Here is a 22892-nt window from a genome sequence, read left to right on the forward strand (position 1 = left end):
ACTCAGCTACTCATCACTCACCTACTCACCACTCACCTACTCACCACTCACCCACTCACCGCTCACCAACTCACCACTCACCTACTCACCTCTCAACTACTCACCACTCACCTACTCACCACTCAGCTACTCACCACTCACCACTCACCTACTCACCGCTAACCTACTCACCACTCGCCACTCACCTACTCACCAATCACCTACTCACCACTCAACTCGCACCTACTTACCACTCGCCTACTCGCCGCTCAGCTACTCACCACTCACCTACTCACCTACTCACTACTCACCACTCACCGCTCACCTACTCACCACTCACCTACTCACCACTCACCTACTCACCACTCAGCTACTCATCACTGACCTACTCACCACTCACCTACTCACCACTCACCCACTCACCGCTCACCAACTCATCGCTCACCTACTCACCGTTCAACTACTCACCACTCACCTACTCACCTCTCAACTACTCACCACTCACCTACTCACCACTCAGCTACTCACCACTCACCCACTCACCACTCACCTACTCACCGCTAACCTACTCACCACTCGCCACTCACCTACTCACCAATCACCTACTCACCACTCAACTCGCACCTACTTACCACTCGCCTACTCACCGCTCACCTACTCACCACTCACCTACTCACCACTCACCTACTCATCACTCACCTACTCACCACTCACCTACTCACCACTCACCTACTAACCACTCACCCACTCACCTACTCACCACCGCAACATCGCCACCGACTACGGCGCCTTCATCAAGTAGAGCCCGCCGGGGCACGATGATCAGCTCTGGGTGAGGGGTCGCTCACCTACTCACCACTCAGCTACTCACCACTCAGCTACTCACCGCTCAGCTACTCACCTACTCATCACTCACCTCCTCACCACTCACCTACTCACCGCTCACCTACTCACCACTCACCTACTCACCTACTCACCACTCACCTCACCGCTCACCTACTCACCTACTCACCACCGCAACATCGCCACCGACTACGAGGCCTTCATCAAGTAGAGCCCGTCGGTTGTGATCTCTGCCGCCCTCTTCTGGGCAACTGGATTCCGGCTTCCTGTCGGCGGACTGCAGGCAGAGGTCCACGTGACGAGCCGCACCGCCGATTGGCTCGCTCGGCAACGCACGGTGCGAAAGAAGTTCAACACACGTACGTAACGAATGTTAAACGCGAACTCATCCTCCGCCCTCCTTGCCATCCCCCCCCCCGCCCTCTTGCCGTCCGTCGCGTCAGCTGGTGATGGAGTTCTGCGGCGCCGGTTCGGTCACCGACCTGGTGAAGAACACGAAGGGCAACAGCCTCAAGGAGGACTGGATCGCCTACATCTGCCGGGAGATCCTCCGGGTAAGGAGCACGTTGTCCACCTTTGACCCACGCCCCGTCTCCTGTCGCTGCCTTTCAAACCAACGGTTGGAGGGGGAGGGGATGGTGTGTCCACTGAAACTACTAAGATGACTTTTTAACCAGGTAAAGCCTCACTGATCCAGGCAGCTTTGTTTCAGCAGCGACCTCGCCGTCACAACCGATAGCCCAACGAAGCGGCTTGTCGTCGTGTGGGCATTCATAGCAGCCACAAATGCTCTGAACGCGTGGCGTTGATTCTGAATGTGGAGGGAAAACCGGAAGATGCGTCGGGGGTCAGGGATCGATCCCATGAGGGAGATCAAATCTCCCCACCGCTCCTCCCGTCTCCGAACCCGGCGGCCCGTGTTGGATACCCGCTTGCGGCCACAGCACCAGTAACGATGATCTGAGCTGTTCCCGGGACTCCCCTAGGTCGACTCGTGCTGTCAAACCCTCTATGGTTTCAAATGCGTGGCAGCCCCCTCGCACCGATGATGTCTTGTCGGCGAATGTGGCCTCCCACCCTCTGAATATTAGTGAAGAACACTGCGATGTAAGACCCCGCATAGCGCAGTGTTCGTGCACACCCTGGGCTTGCGTGGAATGTCTCCCGGCGCCGATAATTAACGACGTGCCTGCCCGTGCCTTGTCTCCCACCCCCAACCCCGCACGAACCTGCAGGGTCTGGCTCACCTCCACGTCCACAAGGTCATCCACAGGGACATCAAGGGACAAAACGTCCTTCTCACCGAGAACGCCGAGGTGAAGCTCGGTGAGTCTCCTCCATACCAAAACAAAAAAAAATGGTAACGGCGCAGCCCTGCAATGGCTTTCTCGCGCCACTGCCGGCGGAAGGGTCCTCCGCTAGAAGGAGCTGCGTAGAGACCCTCTAGAGGGTACTTGGCCTACTCCTCCATGCCGGCGGCCACCGCACTGCGACCCCGCCGTGCGACTGACTGTCGGTGCGCCCGTTGGTGCTGCGGGCGGGTGGGGCGGATGGTTCGAAGGGACTTGGACATTCGTGGGACCGTTCCGCCACATCGGCAAGGCCGCCACCCCGTGTCACACTCCATACACGCAGCCCCATGTGGGTCAATCCTCAGACGACGGGCGACGGACCTCCCCGCACACCGTGCGGGTCGTGTGCGTTGACCGTTCTACTTGCTGCGGGTTCGTGACGGCACAGTGGGAGGGCTGGGTAAGGGGGATGGGGGGCATGGGGGGGGCGGGGGGCGTGGGGTGGCACGGGGCCATGGGGGAATAGCGATGCAGCACAACGGTACGACGTGTAACAGTCGTGTTTGCCGCGGGAGCGAGAGAGAGAGATCGCGATCCCCCCCCGTAGCGCTCGTCGCGACTCACCCTCTCGTTCACCGTGGCTGCCCCTCCCACCCCTACCCCCCCCGCCTGCAGTCGACTTTGGAGTGAGCGCCCAGCTGGACCGCACGGTCGGGCGCCGGAACACGTTCATCGGCACGCCCTACTGGATGGCGCCCGAGGTCATCGCCTGCGACGAGAACCCCGACGCCACCTACGACTACCGCGTACGTCGACGCGCTCGCGGCCTCCGCGGCCGGTTGGCGGAGGCCGTCGGTGGGGCCCGGTCCTTGTAGGCCCGAGGCGCTTGGGCTTCGTGGGCCTCCGGCGATAATCTCTTGCCGTGGTGACGACCGCCGCCGCCGTCGCTCGCTCGGTTCGCGCGTAGCGCAAACATGGCACATCTTCCCTTGCTCTCCGTTGAGAATGAGATTGTGCGAAAAACACCATTGGAAGGTGCGATTTGCTATTTTCGTCTCTCCACGTCTCTCCTGAAACTAAACTAAGCTATTTTTATTCCACCAGGTAAGGCCCACTGAGCTCTGTAGCTCTTTTTCAGAAGCGGCCTGACCACAATTGATGGCTCGGCAACAAAGTGGCTTATCGGGTGGAAATTCATAGCAACCAAATACTCGAAACGCGCGACGTCGATTCTGAATGTGGAGGGAACAACCAGAGGACCCGGGGAAAAATCCACGCGACCACGGGGAGAGAGTCAACCACGTAAACTACAAATATACAGCAGGCGTCAGGGTCGGGGTCGAACCAATGACCTCCTGCATAGCGGGCGAGGGACTTAACATCTCCCAGCCACTGTGGCACCCCTCCCCCCCCCCCTCCTCTTTCATCCTGCCCTCCGTCGAATCTGCCTGCCGTTAAACTCGCTTCACGTAGCCGTCGCTCTGGGCACGCTTCGACGTCATTCGCATACTTCGCGAATCGCTCGACAGAAATTAAATTTGCGGTGGGGGGGTGGGCACGGGGGGGTGGGCACGAGTTTTCGTGGTGCCGTGGCCAGGAGTGCCCGTGGGGTGGTCAACTTTAAAGCAACAACAACCGCCCCCTCGGCTTTTTGCCGGTAACGATGAACAGGGAGGCAGGCGGCTTTTCATCTCTCTCCCGCGGTGGCGATTTGGTTATTTATTTATTTCGTTGCTGCTCCGATTCGAAGCACATGGCCACGGCCGAGGCGCTGCAGGTTTTTTTTTCCGTTTGTGGAAGGATAAAGACGTTAATAAATGCACGGCACCCGCCAAACCCCCCCCCCACCCCCCGTCAATCGACGACTCGTCGCCGGCGGTTGTTTGACGATACTTCACCAACGCCGCCGCCGTTCGGTGCGGGTTGTCGAAGGGAGTGCCGAGTGATGAGAAGCGTGGGGGGGGTGGTGGAGATGGGGGTGCCGGACCGCTTGAAGTTAGTCGCACGTAGAACACGTGACGTCGTCCGTCTTTCCCGTTGCTTTTCAAATTGGACGATCGATATCGCAAAATAACGACAACTCTCGCTCGGCTGTCGAGTTGGGTGCCACGGTCGCGAGACGTTAACCACCTCGTCCGGTACACAGGAGGCGGTGGTCTCGATCTCGACGCCTGACTCCTGTGTGTCTCTCTCCCCGTTGTCGCGCGGATTTTTCTCCGCGTCCCCCGGTGTTTCCCTCCACGCGTAGAATCACTGTCACGCGTTCAGAGCATTTGGCTGCTATAAATTCTCACGCGTGACTATATAAGCCACTTCGATGAGCCATCGTGTGCGTGGCCAGTTCGCTTCTGACAAAGATCTGTATTGCTCAGCGGGCCTCTTGTGTAAAAAAAACAATATATTTATTTTTTTAGTTTGTTGAACGCTTAAGCGGAGAGGTGAACGATGCGGCCGCGGCGGGGGGCTGCGATGACGCTCGGCGGCGTGTGGAGCCGGGGGCGGCGGTTGTAACCTCGCTCCGTGTTTATTCCCGACAGAGCGATCTGTGGTCCCTGGGCATCACTGCGATGGAAATGGCAGAAGGCGCCCCCCGTGAGTTACCCCCCGTCCTGTTGCTGGTGGTGGCCACGCTACACACGCGTGTTCTCTCGCTCGGAGAACACGCCGCACACGCGTGTTCTCTAGTCTAGAGAACACGCCGCACATGCGTGTTCTCTCGTCTAGAGAACACGTCACCCGCGTGTTCTCTCAACCAGAGAACACTCCACACGCATGTTCTTTCATCCAGAGAACACTCCACACGCGTGTTCTTTCATCCAGAGAACACTCCACACGCGTGTTCTTTCATCCAGAGAACACTCCACACGCGTGTTCTTTCATCCAGAGAACTCCACACGCGTGTTCTTTCATCCAGAGAACACTCCACACGCGTGTTCTTTCATCCAGAGAACACTCCACCCGCGTGTTCTCTCATCCAGAGAACACTCCACACGCGTGTTCTTTCATCCAGAGAACACGCTCACATGCGTGTTCTCTCGCCCGGAGAACACGCCGCACACACGTGTTCTCTCGTGCAGACAACACGCCGCACGCGTGTTCCCTCGTCCAGAGAACACTCCACACGCGTGTTCTCTAGTCTAGAGAACACGCCGCACGCCACACGCGTGTTTTCTCGTTTAGAGAACACTCCACATGCGTGTTCTCTCGTCTAGCATTTGTGCGGGCAGCGAGTCGGTTGGTGGATCACCGCACACGGATGTTGTTGCGAAGGTCCTTCCCCCCTCCCCTCTTCCCCCCTCCCCCTGATTGTGGGTGGGGGTCGAGGAGGAGCCGTCCCCCCCCACTCCTCCCCCGACTCGCCTGGAGAAGGGGGCACGGCAAAAATGTCGAACTCCACCCATTCCGGCTGTATGGGATCGAGCGTTGCCCCATCGCGCGCGCACGCCCGCATCGCGTAGTGGGTTATCTCGAGTGCTGCGGTTTCCTCCCACGTGTACATACACTCAGTCGTTGGCTGATAACAAATCGATATATAGAGAGGAACGCAGAGCTCGGGGGTAATATGCCACACGGCTGAGTCGCTCTCCGTCCCCAAAAAAAAATTACTCACGTAGCAAATCATCTCCCCCCCCTGTTGCGAAAAGTTTGCGGGGACGCTCCTGAAAAAAGGGTGTCATGAGGCTCGGTTGAGGCTTCCCCGGGTGAACGAGCACAAGAGTAGCGAGTAGTCGGTTCCCAATTTGTTTTCCCGGTTTTTGTTGCGTCTGACAAACTCTCCCACAGCGCTGTGCGACATGCACCCCATGAGGGCCCTCTTCCTCATCCCGAGAAATCAGCCTCCTCGACTCAAGTCCAAGAAATGGTACGCGGTGCGACGCGTGTGTCGCTTGATGCGTGTGTCGCTTGATGCGTGTGTCGATTAAATGCGTGTCACTTCGAAGCGTGTGTCGATTACAAGTGTATATGGCCAGCGGTTAACGTGTTGTGCTACAAACGCGGCGACGCGAGTTCGATTCCCGTTCACGGCCACAAAACACCAGTCGTCAAGATTATTTGAACCGGTCCTGGGCCTCGCCTAGGTCGACTCGGCCTCAAATTAGTACCCGGTGCGGTGTGCAAACATCGCCACCGGTGCTTGGCCACCCACACCAGCCTCTCCCCCACCCCTCCACCCTGACGAACGAGCGCGATCTCCTCGTCCTCGACGCGCAGGTCAAAGCGTTTCCTGAGCTTCGTCGAGAACTGCCTGATCAAGAACTACACCCAGCGGCCCTCGACCGAGCAGCTGCTCAAGCACCCGTTCATCCGCGAGCAGCCCAACGAGCGCAATGTGCGCATCCAGCTCAAGGACCACATCGACCGCACGCGCAAGAAGCGCGGAGAGAAGGGTGCGTGCCGCCCCCCCCCCTCCTCAACGTACACGCATGCAGGCCGCTCCTCTAACCGGCCGTCCGTCTGTCGTCTGTGTGCACGGCCGTACGCCGGCGTTTGTGCCGCCTAGTCCGTTCAGCTGTTAGCGCGCTACTGCGCTACGAACCCGGCGACCCAAGTTCGATTCCCGCTAACGGCCACCAACGCCAGCGACGATTATTTGAACCGGTCCTGGGCCTCGCCTAGGTCGACACGGTCTCAAATGAGTACCTGGTGCGGTGTGTAAAAACACATCGCCACTGAGGAGACAAAGGCGGACGTGCGTGGTTGCTGGCCACCCATCCCCTCGTGTACCCTGTCTGTCTGTCTGCCTGGTTCTCGGTTGGTCTGTGTGTGTTTGTTTTTCTGTCAGTGTTTTTTCATCTGTGTGTCAGATGTATGTCTGCTGGTTGGTTAGTCTGTCCGTCTGTATGTTGGTCTTTGTGTCTATTGGGCTGTGTGTTTATCGGTCTGTGTTTGTGCGTGCCTGTACGTATGGCAGTGTTGGTCACCACTCCGGAAAGGAGAATGGGAGGAATGATTGTATCTGCGTCCCTGTGGCAGATGAGACAGAGTACGAATACAGTGGAAGTGAGGAAGAGGAGGAGACGGACGCACACCAAGAAGGAGAACCAAGGTTTGCTACTTGGCTCGTGACGGCACACACAGCCTACCCTCGGCTTACGACGGCTCGCACGGCGTACTCTAGACTCACGCCTGCACACACATGGCCTTAGAATAACGTGACGGGATCTTTAACGTCCGCAGTGAAATAGACGGATTGTAATTTGTGTGGCTCGTAAACGCGGCAGCATTAACCAGGGCACCCGCTGGGTTCTAACCGCAAACCTCTGCAACGGGCGGCGAGTGTGCGCTACCTCCCGCTCGGCCACGTGACACGGCCCTCGACCGTTGACCTTTCGACCCGCCGCACCCTCCGCGCGGCGCCTCCGACCCTCGGTGTCCTTCCGCGCAGCTCCATCGTGAACGTGGCCGGGGAGTCGACGCTGCGAAAGGATTTCCTGCGGCTGCAGCAGGAGAGCGGGCGCGAGCGCGCCGACGCTGTACGGCGCCAGCAGCAGCTGCTGGCCGAGCAGCAGCTGCAGCAGCGGCAGCGCGAGGAGGTGCAGCGCCAGCTGCAGGCCGACCGCCAGCGCCGACTGGAGCTGCAGCGGATGCAGAGGAGGCACCTCGAGGAGGTGAGACGAGGGGGAGACTGGGGGACATGTCGAGACTGAGATGGCTACGTGGGGACTGGGGTATAGAGACACAGGGAAGGACATGGGGGGGGAGGGAGACGGGGGGAGGGAGACGGGGGGAGGGAGACGGGGAGAGGGAGACGGGGAGAGGGAGACGGGGAGAGGGAGACGGGAAGACGGGGAGAGGGAGACGGGCAGAGGGACACGGGGGGAGGGACACGGGGAGAGGGACACGGGGGGAGGGAGACGGGGGGAGAGACACGGGGAGGGACACGGGGGGAGGGACACGGGGGGGGGAGGGACACGGGGGGGGAGGGACACGGGGGGGGGGGGGGACACGGGGGGGGGAGGGACACGGGGGGGGGAGGGACACGGGGGGGGGGAGGGACACGGGGGGAGGGAGGACGGGGGGGGGGGGGGACACGATGGGGAGGGACACGGGGGGAGGGACACGGGGGGGGGGACACGATGGGGAGGGACACGGGGGGATGAAGATATGGAACATAGCCAGAAGGAGATAGACATGGAGCTGTAAAATTACTTGAGACGAGGATGGAGACACATGGGGGGGGGGTGGACACGGGGACGGAGAGACTGAGATGGACACAGGGAGATCAGAAAAGGTGGCTGTGGCTTTTGTGGCTCTTCTACGCGCCTCTCTACCCCTCTCAGGCCCCCCTCCTCTGCCCCTCGATGCGCCCCCACGCCTGCCCGCTGCTCGCTCGCTCACGGCACTTGCCAGATTCGCTCGGCGCGTAACGCCGTCCGACTTCTGCGTCGGGGGTCAAGGGTCAAGCGCGACTTCGCATCTGGAGGCTCCGCTCCCTCGCCCCTCTTCCCTCTCCGCCTCCACCGCCCGGTGCCGCCATCGGCGCCTCCACCGGCGCCTCCACCGCTGACGGGGCCGCCCCCCGCAGCGCGGTTTTTTTTATTTTCCCGAGGGGATCCCCTGCGGAGATGTAACCCGGCGGCGCATGGCCATTCCCTCACCGCCAGCGTGTACCGACTGCTATCGGTGGTGAAGTGTGGTCGAATGAGTGCAATGATCGTGACGTCACCGCGCTTTGCCAATCCACGGTTGGATGAAGTGTCTTGCCCACGTCACGTCATGGGGACTGGTTGACCGTACCTCGCCAAGCTAGTCTGTGTTGGCGAAGGAAAAAGGGTGGGGTGGACGTTCAGGACCTGTTCAGAACTCGCCCCGCCACCGATGTCAGCTGTGTCCAGGAATCTAAGTCGGGTTGCCCATTGCGTCTCCGCTCAACCCCAAGAGGCAAATCAGAATATGTGTCGGCTTGGGCTGCGAGGTGGCCAAATGATGGCAGTGCACCAATGGATTCTTGACTCCACCTGTGCGGAAGCTTTGAGTGTGTGTGTGTACCCTGCCGTACGTGCGTCGGCTTTCTCCGAGCACACGGATTGAACAAGAACAAAATCAAAACCGTGCGCACTGAGGAAAGTAAAAAAAGAACCTTCCAACACACTCATCAATCATCCAGCCTCCTTCCCTCACCCCCTCCTCCACCTCCGCCCTCCACTCTGCCCACCGAACCCATATCTGTGCTGGAGCAGCCAGTTGCTAGCTCTGTACTTGATAAAAGATTTAACGCAAAGCAGTTGGGGAGGCGATTGATGATCCAGCACTCTCTGATTCACTCCATTCGCTTCGCTCGCTCCTCACTCGCCCGGCGGTCAGTCGCCTCCTTGCATTACCCTCCTGTTGCTACTACCTCGGTAACCGTTGCCCTGAACATCGCTCATTGATTCCTCCACCGTTACGTCTCATCCACGCTGTTCAAGCACCACACTGCAGGTCACAACAACACACTCACTTACTCAGCCGTCCACTCGCCCACTCACTCGCCCACCCACTCGTCCACTCACTCGCCCACTCACTCGCCCACTCACTCGCCCACTCACTCGCCCACTCACTCGCCCACTCACTCGCCCACTCACTCGCCCACTCACTCGCCCACTCGCTCGCCCACTCACTCGCCCACTCACTCGCCCACTCACTCGCCCACTCACTCGCCTGCGTCCGCCCGTAACACGGGGTCGCAATAACTCCCCCTACCTGTGATCCGATATGAACACGACTTTCGGATGAAGTTGTCTTGCTGCTTGCGACTCGCACTGGAGAACAACCGGCCCAGTCGATCCGAGGCTGGCGGCAATACTTGACCCAGACAAATACAACTGAACTAACCCTGTCCTGTCAGGCAAAGCACACTGGGATATACACTTATTATTCAGAAGCGACCTGGCCACAATTGATAGCTCAACAAAGTATCTTTATCACGTGGACATTTTATAGCAGCCATATATTCTTTAACGCCGTGACGTTGATTCCAAATGCGGAGTAACAAACCGGAGGACCCGGAGAAAAATCCACGCAACCACAGAGAGAGAGAGACGCAAACTCCAAACATACAGCGGGCGTCAGGGTCGGGATCGAACCCAACGACCTCCCGCATGCAAGGCGAGGTAGTTAACATCTCCTCGCCACCGGTGAGCAGTCACGGAGGCTTGCCAGGAAGACGGAATTTAACCGGCGACCTCCGGATGGCGCGCCCAGCGCGTGTCGCTGAGCGTCTGACCGCCGCTCGTGACAGCTTTCCAGCTTTTATTGTGAATTGGAGTTGGAGGCGGACCGCAAGGGAAGCACTGATTACCAGGCTGTGACGTGGCTGCCACGTGTAAATGTTTCATGAAGCCGTCGGTTATATGTTTAGGTGAGTTGTCGGCTCTGAACGGGGTGGGGGGGGGGGGTGCCCGACGGCTCCGTCCGTTCGTGTTAAACTCGGAACTGTGAACGGGGAAGAGAAACGGTGCACACGCGGCTGAACTCCACGTCGCTTTCCAACATCATGCCGTTGCCATCGGAGTTTTTGTTTTTTATATTAGACTAGCGATGTTGACGTTACGTTTCAAGCCGCGTGACCGCGGCCAGTTTTCCCCACGTTGCTTTCCCAGTCTCGTTTGCAACGTTTCTCGTTGGCTCCGTCACGTTCATGCAGTTTTGTTCACCCCCGTGTCGTACAAATGGTAACGGCCTCTAATTTTGGTGCAACATTGCATGAATCGTGAGTGTAAGAATCCGTTTTAATACAGCGACATCGGTGTATCGATCGACACGCGGCCGGCAAACGTGCTGTGACGAAACGCGGCTGTGAAATTTGACGATTTCACGCCTTGATATTTCCCCAGCGATCCGACATGTAGATAACCGCAAAGTGTGGCTAACAGCGGTGTCGTAAAGGAAGTTGACTGGACAGAATCAACAAGGGGCGGGGGGGAGGAGGGTTATGAGTCAATAGAAAACAGAGGCCAAACAGCTCGAGGAAGGGTGAGAGAGATGACGGAGCGGGTGGGAAGGCGCCCCCTTACAAAGATGGACAGGAGTGTTCAATCGGTGCCACGACCAGCGGGGAGCCAAGCTGTGTCACAGGAGGAGGAACATCCCAAGAGTCTTGTCGGTCTGCTGGCCACCCAGCCCTGCTTCTGTGCCACAGTGCCGGGCTTCAGAAGTGCTGCTAGGCTAACAGCACTTGCCCCAACAGGTTGTTAAGGCTATACGGCGGATCTTTGCGTTACATCGTTTAGACATTTTTTTCATTTTGGCCTTACGATTAGCCGCACCTCCGATTTGGGCACGGTTGGATACGTATGGTGCGAAAGAAGTTCAGCATACGTGCATTCAGTAAAACAAGTTACAGCCGTTTGGAATTGGCTGCGCAGTCGATGAAAGTTTCCTAGAGAGTCTTGATTTGAAGCTTTCGTGACTGCAGGAATCCATCCGCTTTGGTTGTTTCGGTAAAGTTGGGTAACTTCGTGACTTTTTACCGAAAGAACCAAAGAGTGCGAATTAATTTATTTTTTCTTCACGACGGTGACCGTGGTGACGATGTTCGCCAATCCGCCCGTCCGTCGTTCCTCTTTCCGCAGCGGTACAATTCCGAGGACCAGGGATCGGCAAACCTTCGGCCGATTCGTCACGTCATTGATTAAGGGGACCCCACCGTCTTGTATTCGTCACGTTGCTCTTGAAATATTGAAGTTTATTTTTTACCGATCGCGGGGAAAAAAAAACGGCTCCTGCCCCCCCCTCCTCCCCCCGAAGCGCAGAGTAGCGGCAAGGAGGAGAGGACGCGCCGGGGAGGGCGGCTCCCTCCCGCCGTTGATGTCGGGCGGTGGGAATTGGCTGGTGTGGCAGGCGCCACGTGGAGCGTTGTTTGGCGGCGGCTTGGTGGGGGGTGGCGGCCTTCGCCCATAAACGGGCGGATCGTAACCGATGGCGATGACGGTGATGGTTTTACATTTTTACGGTCGTCTTTTTTTTACCGTCCCGCTTCCTGTCCGTCTCCCTGCACCGCCTCTGCCACTTCGTCTCCCCACGTCCATCGCCAACTTTGCCGCTGCCGCCGCCACATCCATCACCTCCGCTACCTCCACCGCCGCCTCCCCTCGTCCATCACAAACTCCACCACCATCTCTTCCACCACCACCTCCTTCCCACCTCTTTTATAAACCTTGCGACCTCCACGTCCATCGCAAACCCCACGACCGCCACCACATCCACCACATCCACCACCTCCTCCGGAGTGCAGCAGCAACGGCGCGCTCGCGAGGCCTCCAAGCAGCAGGAGCGCGAGCACAAGCGGCACCGCGAGCTCGAGCTGGAGCGCCGGCGCGAGCAGCAGCAGGAGCTGGAGCGCCGCCGTGCCGACGAGCTGGAGCGGCGGCGCGAGCAGCAGCAGCAGCAACAGCAGCAGCAACAGCAGCAGCAGCAGCAGCAGCAGGAGGCCGAGCGGCGGCGCGCCGACGAGATGGAGCGCCGTCGCGAGCAGCAGCAGGAGCTGGAGCGGAGGCGCCGTGACGAGGAGGTGCGGCGGAGGGAGGCCGAGCTGGAGCGCTGGCGCCGCGACGAGGAGGAGCGCCGGCGTGCGGAGCGCGAGCAGGTGGGGGGGGGCGCTGCGCCGAGGGGGGCGGGCGGTGCGCACGCGGGGAACGTCGTCGCGTTTGTCGGCGTTCCGCTTTTCCGCGCGGTTTCGGCGTTTCCTAGCCGCGCGCGCGTGCGGTCCCCGACCCCTTTACGCGTCTCTCGCTTTGATTTCCCTTTTCTTTCGTTACAATGCTCTGGATCCTGCTCCCCGCCCCCCGCCGCCGCCACAAGACGCCCCCCCCCGTTTTATCCGCGGGACGCGAGATGTCCCGCGCCGCGTCGAGGGCACCTCGTGCGAGCCTGCCCCCTCCTCCCGTCGCTCTCGCTCCTCCCCTACCCCCCCACTTCTGCAGGAGCTGATCAGGCGCCAGTTAGACCAGGAGCAGCAGGAGATAGAGGAGCTGCAGCAGCAGCTGCTGCAGGAACAGGCCCTGCTGCTGGTAACGCACCGTGTGGCCAAAAGGCGCTTCGGCTTGGCTTCCATTCGTTTGACCCCCGATCATTTGCATCGACGACTCATTTCTTCAGAACTGCTTCTTCGCGTTTAGTTTGTTGTTCTTCCGCCCCGGCCCGCCCGCACCTCCGATCGGCGCGGTTGGCTGCCGTGCTTGGCTGCCGTGCGGTGCGAAAGAACGCACGCACATGTAGGCCTCGGCAAGGTAAGGTAAAAGTGTAAAAACAACGAGCCTGCCTTTACCCTACCTTTTACCTTACCACAATACAATCACTCTACCGTACCTTTTAACCTTTAGCAGGTAAGGTAAAAAGCAACGAGCCTGCCTTTTACCCTACCCTTTGCCCTTACCCCTTGGCATGTTTTTACCCGGTAAAAAGGGTACAATTACCTTACCTTGCCGAGGCCTACGCACGTGCGCGCATTTGCCCGTCAAGTCGATTCATTCCATTCGCTTCTCTTCTTCCTTCCTCGTGTCCTTTCACCATGACGTACAGACACCGAGAGGAAGAAGGCACGCTTGCTTAGCGGCAGCCACGCAGGCGTGCACGCCGGTGATCTCCCTGCCCCGCACCACGCCGTTCCCCCCATCCCACACCGTGCGAGGAATGGTCACGACTTCCCTGGGGCTTGCATTTCGATAAGAGAATTGATTCCTTCCACCGTCACGCTTCCGTTGTTGTTGTGTGTGTGTTTTTTTTGCTTTCCCCGTCTCGTTTGCGCAGTTTTTGTTCGCCCCAATGAACCCAAATACACCATTGGCGTATCATTCGCGATATTAAATACACCTTCTTGGTTCTTTCGGTAAAGTCACGTAGAAGGGAAATAAAATGATAAAATATAATAAAATACAATTCTCACGACGTTTCGGCCACAACGCAAGCAGCCGTCCTCAGGTGAAGAACATGGCTGTCGGAAAGACAGCGTCCGTCGTGAGAATTGTATTTTATAATGTTCTATTTTTATTATTTTACTATTTCCCTTCTAAGTGACTTTACCGAAAGAACCAAGAAGATGAATCCTTGCAGTCACGAAAGCTTTAAATCGAAATCAAATACACCATTGGCGTATCATTCGCATACGGCGTGCATACGTCTGTAAAGAATCGATTCTCTGACGCGCGATGTTAATGCGTGTATCGTGAGAGTATGAACGTGGCCTGTCTGGCGATTATCGCGGGCAGCTGGATCTGTTGGAGTTCTCCCATGACGAGGTGAAACCTGTACCCTCGGTTGAACGTCCCGAGCGAGTGTGTGTGAGGCTTAGTGGCGAGCGGTGGTGTAGTGATTAGCGCTACGAACCTGGCGACGCGGGTTCGATTCCCGCTCACGGTCAACACCGGTGGCGATTATCTGAACCGGTCCGGAGCCTCCCCTAGGTCGACTCGGCCTCAAATGAGTACGTGGTGCGGTGTGTAAACATCGCCACTAGGGAGACAAAGGCGGCCGGGCGTGGTGCTGGCCACCCACCCCCTCGTGCGCCGTGCCGGCCTTCATCGGTGCTCGCTAACAGCACTTGCCCCAATAGTCTATTCAGGCTACGTGGGGGATCTTTGTCTGTCCTTTTGTCGTGGTTAGCAGACTGCTTTGAACCCAGCTTCTCTGCGCATCTCACAAGGCACAATCTTGAGATTACATTTTTTGTTGCACAGAAGCCGCCATTCGGCAACATATCTGCGCGAAAGCAATCTCTGTCCCAGCTTCAACTTCATCGGCAAAGGGTCCGGGCTTGTTGAACTGCAGGAGCGCTGGGGGAACCGGATATCGTGGGCACGATCGACAATGCCGGCCTTGCAAAGTGCAACGCGGCCTTTGCTTCCTGAGACAATTGCTGCTGAACGACGCAAGTGCGGAAGTCCCGGCCGACGGACGGGTTCAAACATTGTTACGTACGCTAAGACGCGAACCAAAGTGCGTCGACGCGTTTTTTTCATCGACGCATTTTGCGCGTCCGCTGGCCTGTTTCGAGAGTGTCACCGCTCTGTTCGTCCCACCACTTGTTTATTTTGTACGTAACGATATAAAGATTTACGGTCACGCGAGCCGTTAAAAACGACGCGGGTGTTTTGACATGTGACGTCGCTGGGAGAAACTGCCACTGCCAGAGCCCTTAGTGGCTGCCTCGTTTTGCGCGTTTTGCGCAGTTTGCACGCACCGTCATTGCTGACTCGCTGACCCCGCCCCCCGGCGCCTCTTGCCGCGGCGTCGTAAGGCCACAGCGACCTACGGCCTCGCCGCGGCGTCGTAAGGCCACAGCGACCTACGGCCGCGACGCACCCCGACTTATCGTCGATATCCGTCGGCCGCTCCTCCAGTTTCGAGGCGAACGCCCGCCGCGGACTGACTTTGTCCGTCTGGACGCGCTCGCGAGACACGCGGGCGGAGCGGCGACCCTCGATTTTACGATCGGCGTCGTGTGTAGATGCCCCGTGAGAATCGTCCGGCTTAGTTTCTCTTCCGGACTTCGGATAGGTCGGTGCACGCTCCTGGACAACTTCCCGCCTCGCTGGCTGTCCCCTGGCGCTGTCGGCCCGTCTTGGCTAGAGCCTGCCGAATCCCTGTCCAGTCCTCTGTGATCTTGTCTCAAGGCTTGGTGGGATTATATACACAACTCCCTCCGGCTCGGAGAGTGCGTCTCGGCGCAACTCGGCACGCAGCGCCACGGTTTGTGCGGCCGGCTCGTGCGTTGTGTGCCAGCTTCGCAGCATGGACATCAGGCCAAACCATACCCACCCAGACCCATCTACTCACCGACCCACTCACCCACTCACCCACCCATACCCACCCATACCCATCTACTCACCCACCCATTCACCCATCCACTCACCCACCCATACCCATCAACTCACCCACCCATACCCACCCACTCACCCAAACCCACCCAAACTCCCACGCAAAGTTGAATACCCAGTGGGCGCTCGTAATCCGGCCGTAAGGAATTTGACGGCGCGTCTCTTTTGGTGTCAACGCTGCCGAGCCGCCGTTTGCTTTCACGACCGCCGCTCCGTGCGCCCCACATTGTTCGCGCGAACGTCGCAGGAACGCGCGATGCCGTGTACGTCGCGTGTCGGTCCGCACCCCGCGACCGGTAGAATGCGGGGACGTTCCCCTCCGGGGTGACCCCTCCCCCCCCGGTCTCGCGATCTCCGGAGGCGTTCTTACCTCCGGGAGCGATCCCGTCTCGCCGGAACGGATTAACCGCGGATTCTCTGCGCGCCCCCCCGCCCCCCTCCCTGTCACTCGGAATCTTTCGACGGTGATTATACCGGGGCTGAATGCGTTTCGTTACAAGCAAAAAGCCAAAGCAAAACAAACCAAACGCGTTGGGCTGACCGGGAGTGCGTGCTGCTCGTCGTGCCGGCTGGCCCGGTGTTGTTTTTTATTTATTTGCGAACACGTCCCGTCGTCTGCGCCGCAGGAATGCCGCCGCAAAGCGGAGGCGGAGAGGCTGCAGAAGCAGATCCAGCAGGAGAAGGACTTCCTGATGTCGCTGCAGCAGCAGCAACAACAGCAGCAGCAGCAAAGCGACGGCAGGGCGTTGCCAGGTGACAAGGCGCGAGTGGTGTACCAGTTCCTGGAAAACAAGCCTCCCGCCGACAAGCCAGCCTGGGCCAAGCAGGTACGGTCAGATGCGGTCGTCGTCGTCGTCGTCGTCGCCAGCGTTGCCACTCTCGCTGTCATCGTCAGCTTCGTCACGATCTCGACCGGTTGTTAGTGCCGCCGACATCTCATGGACGGTGCTGTCGTCACAACCACCGTCATCGCCGTCACGATTGCCTTGACCATCTGGTCGGCATCAGTATTATCGCCATCACTCTCAACAATAACAACAACATCACCACCAGTCAATGAACGTCACCACAATCAGCTCCTTCAACAAAGGGATTTCCGCATTATCTCCGTCGTGAGCATTCCGCTTGTTCCGGACGCCCCCTCCCCTTCCCCCCCTCCCCCCCCCTGCGGTTGTTGTGACGCGGAAACTCTCCCGACCTCGGCTTGTGGCGACTCCGGATGGCGCGCGGTCGTCGGCGGTGAGACGGATGCACCCTCGCTCACCCCCCCCCGCCCGCCCCACTCACCACGTCGTGCCGTTGGTTGTGCCGTGTGGCCGCGCCCCAGGTGGAGGACCGTTCGAAGATGAACAAGAAGAGCTCCCCCACCAACAGCCAGCGCGGCGGGGACGCCGGGCCGCAGCCGGTGCCGGCCGATGCGCTGGCAAACGGCGCGGCCCAGGCCGCCTCCTCCTCCTCCGCCGGTGCCGCTGCCGCTGCCGGCGCCGTCTCCTCCGCCGCGTTCCAGCGCGGCGTCGACCCGCAGGTGGGGGACGAGGGGGTGGAGGTGGGAGGGTTGGAGGGGGGGGCAGCAGCTCGCGACATCGTCGCCGAGGTTTCCCCCGCGGGATTTCGTCGTCACAACCATAATAACACGATAGTGATTTACACCTGGGAAGTGTGCGCATTTAATACGGAGAGGCTACCAATGGCGCCACCGTGTATGGAAAGCAGGAAATAAACAGGAGTTGGCGGGGTAAACGATCAGAACTAGTGGGGGGGGTATGAAGGCCAGTTGAAAGAGGTGAGTTTTCAACATGGGACTTAAATACATTTAACGATTCTAATCGTCTTACTTGCAAAGGCAAGGCGTTCAAAAACTTGGGAGCTGCACTGGCAAAATGTGCCGTGACCTCGGAGTCCTTTAGAAGAAGGGGGATCAAAGATCTTGGGGGGGACCTCGTTTGATCGGTTCTTGTTAAATATTGCGGGGGAGCCAAACTCGTTTGAGTGCCTGGTAGGCCAGGAGACCCGAGCCGTGCCCAAAGCATTCCTTCGTTTATTTTGAAATCCTTTATATTAAGTTCGCTTGCTTGCTTAGGACCGTGCAAATCTTTCTGTCGTTTTTTAATCCACTTCCCGTGATCTAATCGAGCTGACATTTTGCACACAGACTCGTTGTGCGTGACAATGCATTTCCGTGAAAAAACTTTTCCAAAATTTTACACTGTTTAGGGGAAAATTTTAAATATTTAATTGCCAATTGTTTAATGCTGCCAGACAATCATCTGACCCATAGGTGGCAGCCATCTCAAGCCAGAGGACGAGAAGACTCTAGCCGCCACGCATATAAAGGATTTATAGTGAAAAACTTTGTTTTTACGGGTTAATTTTTTTCTCCTCCGATTTCTGTTTTGTGTGTTTTTTTGCGCCGATTTCTCTTCGCTTCGTTGCTGTCCTGGCGCTTCCGTTGTGACGGCGCCGAGCCCTGTCGCGCGTCGGGGCTGTGCCAAGGGGGGTGGCCAACGGCTACGAGCAGGCGGCGGTCGTCCCCCTTGGCAGAGCGAGCTGTGGCACACATTTTACATGGGCGGACCACGTGGCTCCATTGCGGAGCGCTTGAATGGGTCGGGTCGCCCGTGCAAGTCGGGGCCAAGGCCACTTACACTTACTTCTCATTGCAAAGAATTGGCAGTTTTCTTACGTCGAGTATTCATGTGACGGCGCTTTGGGTGCAGATTTTAGAGGAAAAATAAAATCCACTTTCCCCCGACTCAGCCAGGTCGGCGATCGTTGAGAACGCAGCTTTTGACCATTTTTTTGTTTTTCTTTTTTTAAACGGGGACGTCGGAACGGTTAGTTGACGAGTGCCGATGCGATGCGCGCAGGTCCAGGTCGCCCACCGCATCTCCCTCCGGCAGCAGCAGCAGCAGCAGCAGCAGGCGGGCGGTGGCGGTGGCGTTGGGGCAGCACCACCCGCGATGCCGCGATCCCACTCCTTCCCCGAGCAGGAGTCTCCGCCGCTCATCCCCTCGTCCGCCTCCGCGCCGTCACACCCGCCCACCGACGGCCCCACGCGGAGGCTGCTCGCCGAACCGCCGGCCGCCGGCATCGAGGAGGTGCCCCCAAAGGTGCGGAGCGGTGAAAGCGTCACGCTTGCCGCGCCCCCTCCAAGTTGCGTGTGTGTGTGTGTGCGTGGTGTGCCGGAAACGTTCTCTTTCATCTCGCTGAGCTTGATCGTACATTGTAAGGTGGCACTCATTGTATATACAAGACAAAGATCCCCTGTATAGCCTTAACAGACTGTAGGGGCAAGTGCTGTTAGCGAGCACCTATGAAGGCCGGAACGGTACACGAGGGGGTGGGTGGCCAGCACCACGCCCGACCGCCTTTGTCTCCCTATTGGCAATGTTTACACACCGCACCAGGTACTCATTTGAGGCTGAGTCGACCTAGGGGAGGCCCGGGACCGGTTCAGATAATTGTCACTGATGTTGGCAGTGCGCGGGAATCGAACCCGTGTCGCCGGGTTCATAGCGCAGCGCGCTAACCGCTACACTATCGCTCCCCACTTATATATACACACACACACACACCTACAAAGTACTTGCCGCAAACGAACCGCCGATACCTTGCCGATCTCATCAAGGAGAATAAAGCATCGCGCGAACGCCGGTCGCACTCGCAGCGACAGCGGCTTTTGGCTGACCGTCGAACAAAGACGGCCACCGTGTCGAGGGGCGCTTTCAGATGCGCTTCTGCGGCTGTCCGGAACGCCTCTTCCTTCCGATATTCGGAAGCCGCTGGGAGCTGCGAACTTTTACATCGTCGTCTAGATTGAAACGCTCATTTCTTTAGAACTGCTTTTTGTGTTTTTGTTCGTTGTCTTTCCTCCAATGGCTACGTACGGTGCCAAGGAAGTTCAGCATTCGTGCCACGGCTCTCCGCCACTTGCCCCTGATGCGTCTAGCGTTCGCGTCCCTCACCTCTATCGCCCTCCTCTCGAACTCCGCTGAAATCAGACCGCGGTGAATTGCGATCGTCGGTGGGTGCTGAGCCGCCCTCTCCCTCCTTCCCCCCGTCGCGACAGGTCCCTCCGCGCACGACGTCACGATCGCCGGAGCTCATGCGGAGGAACTCGCCCGGCATCTTGCCGGCATTCACCCCTCGACCGAGCGGCCAGTCCCGGTGAGCTCGGTGAAGCGCGCCGCACTCGCCGAGGCGGCGGGAGGGTGGCGTTGGGGAGCTCGCGAATTATATTATGTAATTATATTATAATAGAATTGTAATTATCAGTCGGCAGTAGCCGACTGCTGGGTGAAAGGCCTCTCCAATCTGTCGCGGCGTGGTGGCGGTGGCGAGATGTTTACTACCTCGCCTGGTGTACAGGTGGTCGTGGGTTTCACTGACGCCTGCTGTGCATTTGGAGTTTACGTGCCTCTCTCCCCGTGGTCCCGTCGATTCTTCTCCGGGTCCTCCGGTTTTTTTTCCTTCTTCACATTTAGAATCAACGTCACGCGCTCAGAGTATTTGGCTGCTATAAATGTCCACGTGATAAGCCGCTTTGTTGACCTATCATTTGTGGCCAGGTCGCTTCTGAAAAAGAGCTACATAGCTCAGTGGGCCTTACCTGGTATAATTAAATGTGTGCGTGCGGTCCGCGTGACCAGACTGGCGGACGCGAAGGCCGCGGAGGGATCGGCAGACGGTGCGGATTTGCGGAGCCGGCACCAGAAGCAGTACGGCAGCCACTCGAGCTCGGGATCCGGTTCCGGATCGGCCTCCAGCTCTTCCGGCTCGCAGCCCAGCTCCGGGGAGCGGCAGAAGCCCCGCGGTGAGCGACCTCTCCTCCTCCTCCTCGTCGTCGGCAGCGGCCGTGATCTATCTTCTGCTGGATGATGAGTTGATTCGATCGCTCCGGCTCTTTGCCGGTCCACCTCCCCGACCGTGTTTTTTATCCTTCGGCTGCCGCGTCACCGTTAGTCTCGACCGCGGGTCTCCTGGCGACGTGCCCAGTCCACGCTCCGCACGGAACGCTGTGAACAGTCGATGTACCCTCTCACTTGCTTGTGCTGTAAGAACGCAACTAAAACAAACATCTTCTCTGTAGCCTGCTTTCAGTCCTTCCTTACAACAACCCCCGTCTCTTCTCCCCGAGCCAATCCTGCTCCTGGTACTCCCTGCCCCAGCCCCCCAGTCTATGACCTGGCCGACCCCAACACCCATCACTACTCCAACCCCTATCACTACCCCTATCAATACTCCTATCACTACCCCAACACCCATCACTACCCCTATCGCTGCCCCAACCCCTATCGCTACCCCAACCCCTATCGCTACCCCAACCCCTATCACTACCCCTATCACTACCCCAACCCCTAACGCTACCCCAACCCCTATCACTACCCCTATCACTACCCCAACCACTATCACTACCCCAACTCCTGTCACTACCCCAACCCCTATCACTACCCCAACCCCTATCGCTACCCCAACCCCTATCACTACCCCTATCACTACCCCTATCACTACCCCAACCACTATCACTACCCCTATCACTACCCCTATCACTACCCCGACCACTATCACTACCCCAACTCCTGTCACTACCCCAACCCCTATCACTACCCCTATCACAACCCCTATCACTACCCCAACCCCTATCACTACCCCAACCCCTATCGCTACCCCAACCCCTATCACTACCCCTATCACTACCCCTATCACTACCCCAACCACTATCACTACCCCAACTCCTGTCACTACCCCAACCACTATCACTACCCCAACTCCTATCACTAACCCAACCACTATCACTACCCCAACCACTATCACTACCCCTACCCCAATGCTAACTCCTCAACCACTCCCGACTGTTCTTCTGTCACCGTAACCACGCTGCCACTTTTAATAACAAGCCCCGCTAAGCTTTGAACTGCTCTTGTCTCGCAGTACAATGTCACAATCGCTGCAAACCCTCTTGGAATCAGCCGCTGCTGTATTCACGTTGGCCGCGTGTTGTTCTGTGACAGCCGCTGCTCAGACGAACGGAGCTCCGTCCTCGGACAGCCTGGGCGTCGCACAGGACGACGGGATGGACGTCGCGCGGCCCGCTCGCCCTCCGGTCAGTGCCGGACACACGCCCCGTCCCCCCCCCCGCCGCCGCCGTGCCGCGCCGCGCCGAGGGCAGGGAGAGGGTAGGGGGCGGGGGTCAGCGGAACCGCCGCTGTGCCGCTACCTCCGCAAGGCCGCGGTGGGAGCGGTCCGCCGAAACGTTGTTGTTGCAGATGCTACGATTTTTATTTATCGCCACGTGTGATTTTCTTTTTTACTGCCGCGTTGAGCGCAACAGTTGTTCGGATTGCGCGTGCTCATCGATCGTCAGCACAAGCCGGTGGGTAACTACCGACGGAGTGTGCCGAGCGCTTGCGTCGGTCACGAGCGATTTCATTGAGATATCTGTGAATGGGAGCACGGCGATGGGTCCAGTGAAAAATGTTTTGACGGATGACAGGCGGCTCCGCGCGGGAGCCACAAAAGTTTGTGAACCTGTTGGTGCAAAGATACAGTGGGTGAGTGAGTGAGTCGGTCACTACCTCACCTGGTGTGCAGGAGGTCGTGGGGTTGATCCCGACCCTGACGCCTGCTGCTGTATATTTGGAGTTTGTGTGTCTCTCTCTCATCATCATCATCACGGTGGCGAGGAGATGTTAACTTCCTCGCCTGGTATACAGGAGGTCGTGGGGTCGATCTCGACCCTGACACCTGCTGCTGTATATTTGGAGTTTGCGTGTCTCTCTCTCCCCGTGGTCGCGTGGACTTTTCTCCGGGTCCTCCGGTTTCTCCCTCCACATTTAGAAATACGCGTTTATAGTCGTATTTCGCTTCCAGAAATATCCGCGTGATAAACCACTTCGTTGAGCTATACTTTGTGGCGAGGTCACTTATGAAAAAGAGCTATATAGCCGAGTAGGCCTTACCTGTTAAAACTTGTAGTTTTCGG

General features: G+C 58.2%; 1 protein-coding gene across 4 annotated transcripts in view; it reads left to right on the top strand.

Moving 5' to 3' along the window:
• Window positions 1–22892, top strand: part of LOC133357257 (mitogen-activated protein kinase kinase kinase kinase 4-like) — a 143464-nt gene that overhangs the window by 95454 nt on the left and 25118 nt on the right. For 3 of the 4 annotated variants that reach the window (XM_061575108.1, XM_061575110.1, XM_061575109.1), the window contains exons 5-20: window positions 1266–1376; window positions 2058–2148; window positions 2790–2920; window positions 4652–4706; window positions 5898–5976; window positions 6327–6502; window positions 7089–7161; window positions 7501–7723; window positions 12331–12681; window positions 13019–13105; window positions 16537–16737; window positions 17238–17435; window positions 18778–19020; window positions 19980–20077; window positions 20560–20723; window positions 21922–22013. In XM_061575108.1, coding sequence (XP_061431092.1) covers window positions 1266–1376; window positions 2058–2148; window positions 2790–2920; window positions 4652–4706; window positions 5898–5976; window positions 6327–6502; window positions 7089–7161; window positions 7501–7723; window positions 12331–12681; window positions 13019–13105; window positions 16537–16737; window positions 17238–17435; window positions 18778–19020; window positions 19980–20077; window positions 20560–20723; window positions 21922–22013 — 2373 coding nt within the window. The remainder of the gene's footprint in view (window positions 1–1265; window positions 1377–2057; window positions 2149–2789; window positions 2921–4651; window positions 4707–5897; window positions 5977–6326; window positions 6503–7088; window positions 7162–7500; window positions 7724–12330; window positions 12682–13018; window positions 13106–16536; window positions 16738–17237; window positions 17436–18777; window positions 19021–19979; window positions 20078–20559; window positions 20724–21921; window positions 22014–22892) is intronic. The other variant, XM_061575111.1, reaches the window with a different exon arrangement.

The sequence above is a fragment of the Lethenteron reissneri genome, chromosome 57 (genome assembly GCF_015708825.2).
Source record: "Lethenteron reissneri isolate LAM-NWPU_2019-01 chromosome 57, ASM1570882v1, whole genome shotgun sequence".
NCBI classification, from domain to species: Eukaryota; Metazoa; Chordata; class Hyperoartia; order Petromyzontiformes; family Petromyzontidae; genus Lethenteron; species Lethenteron reissneri.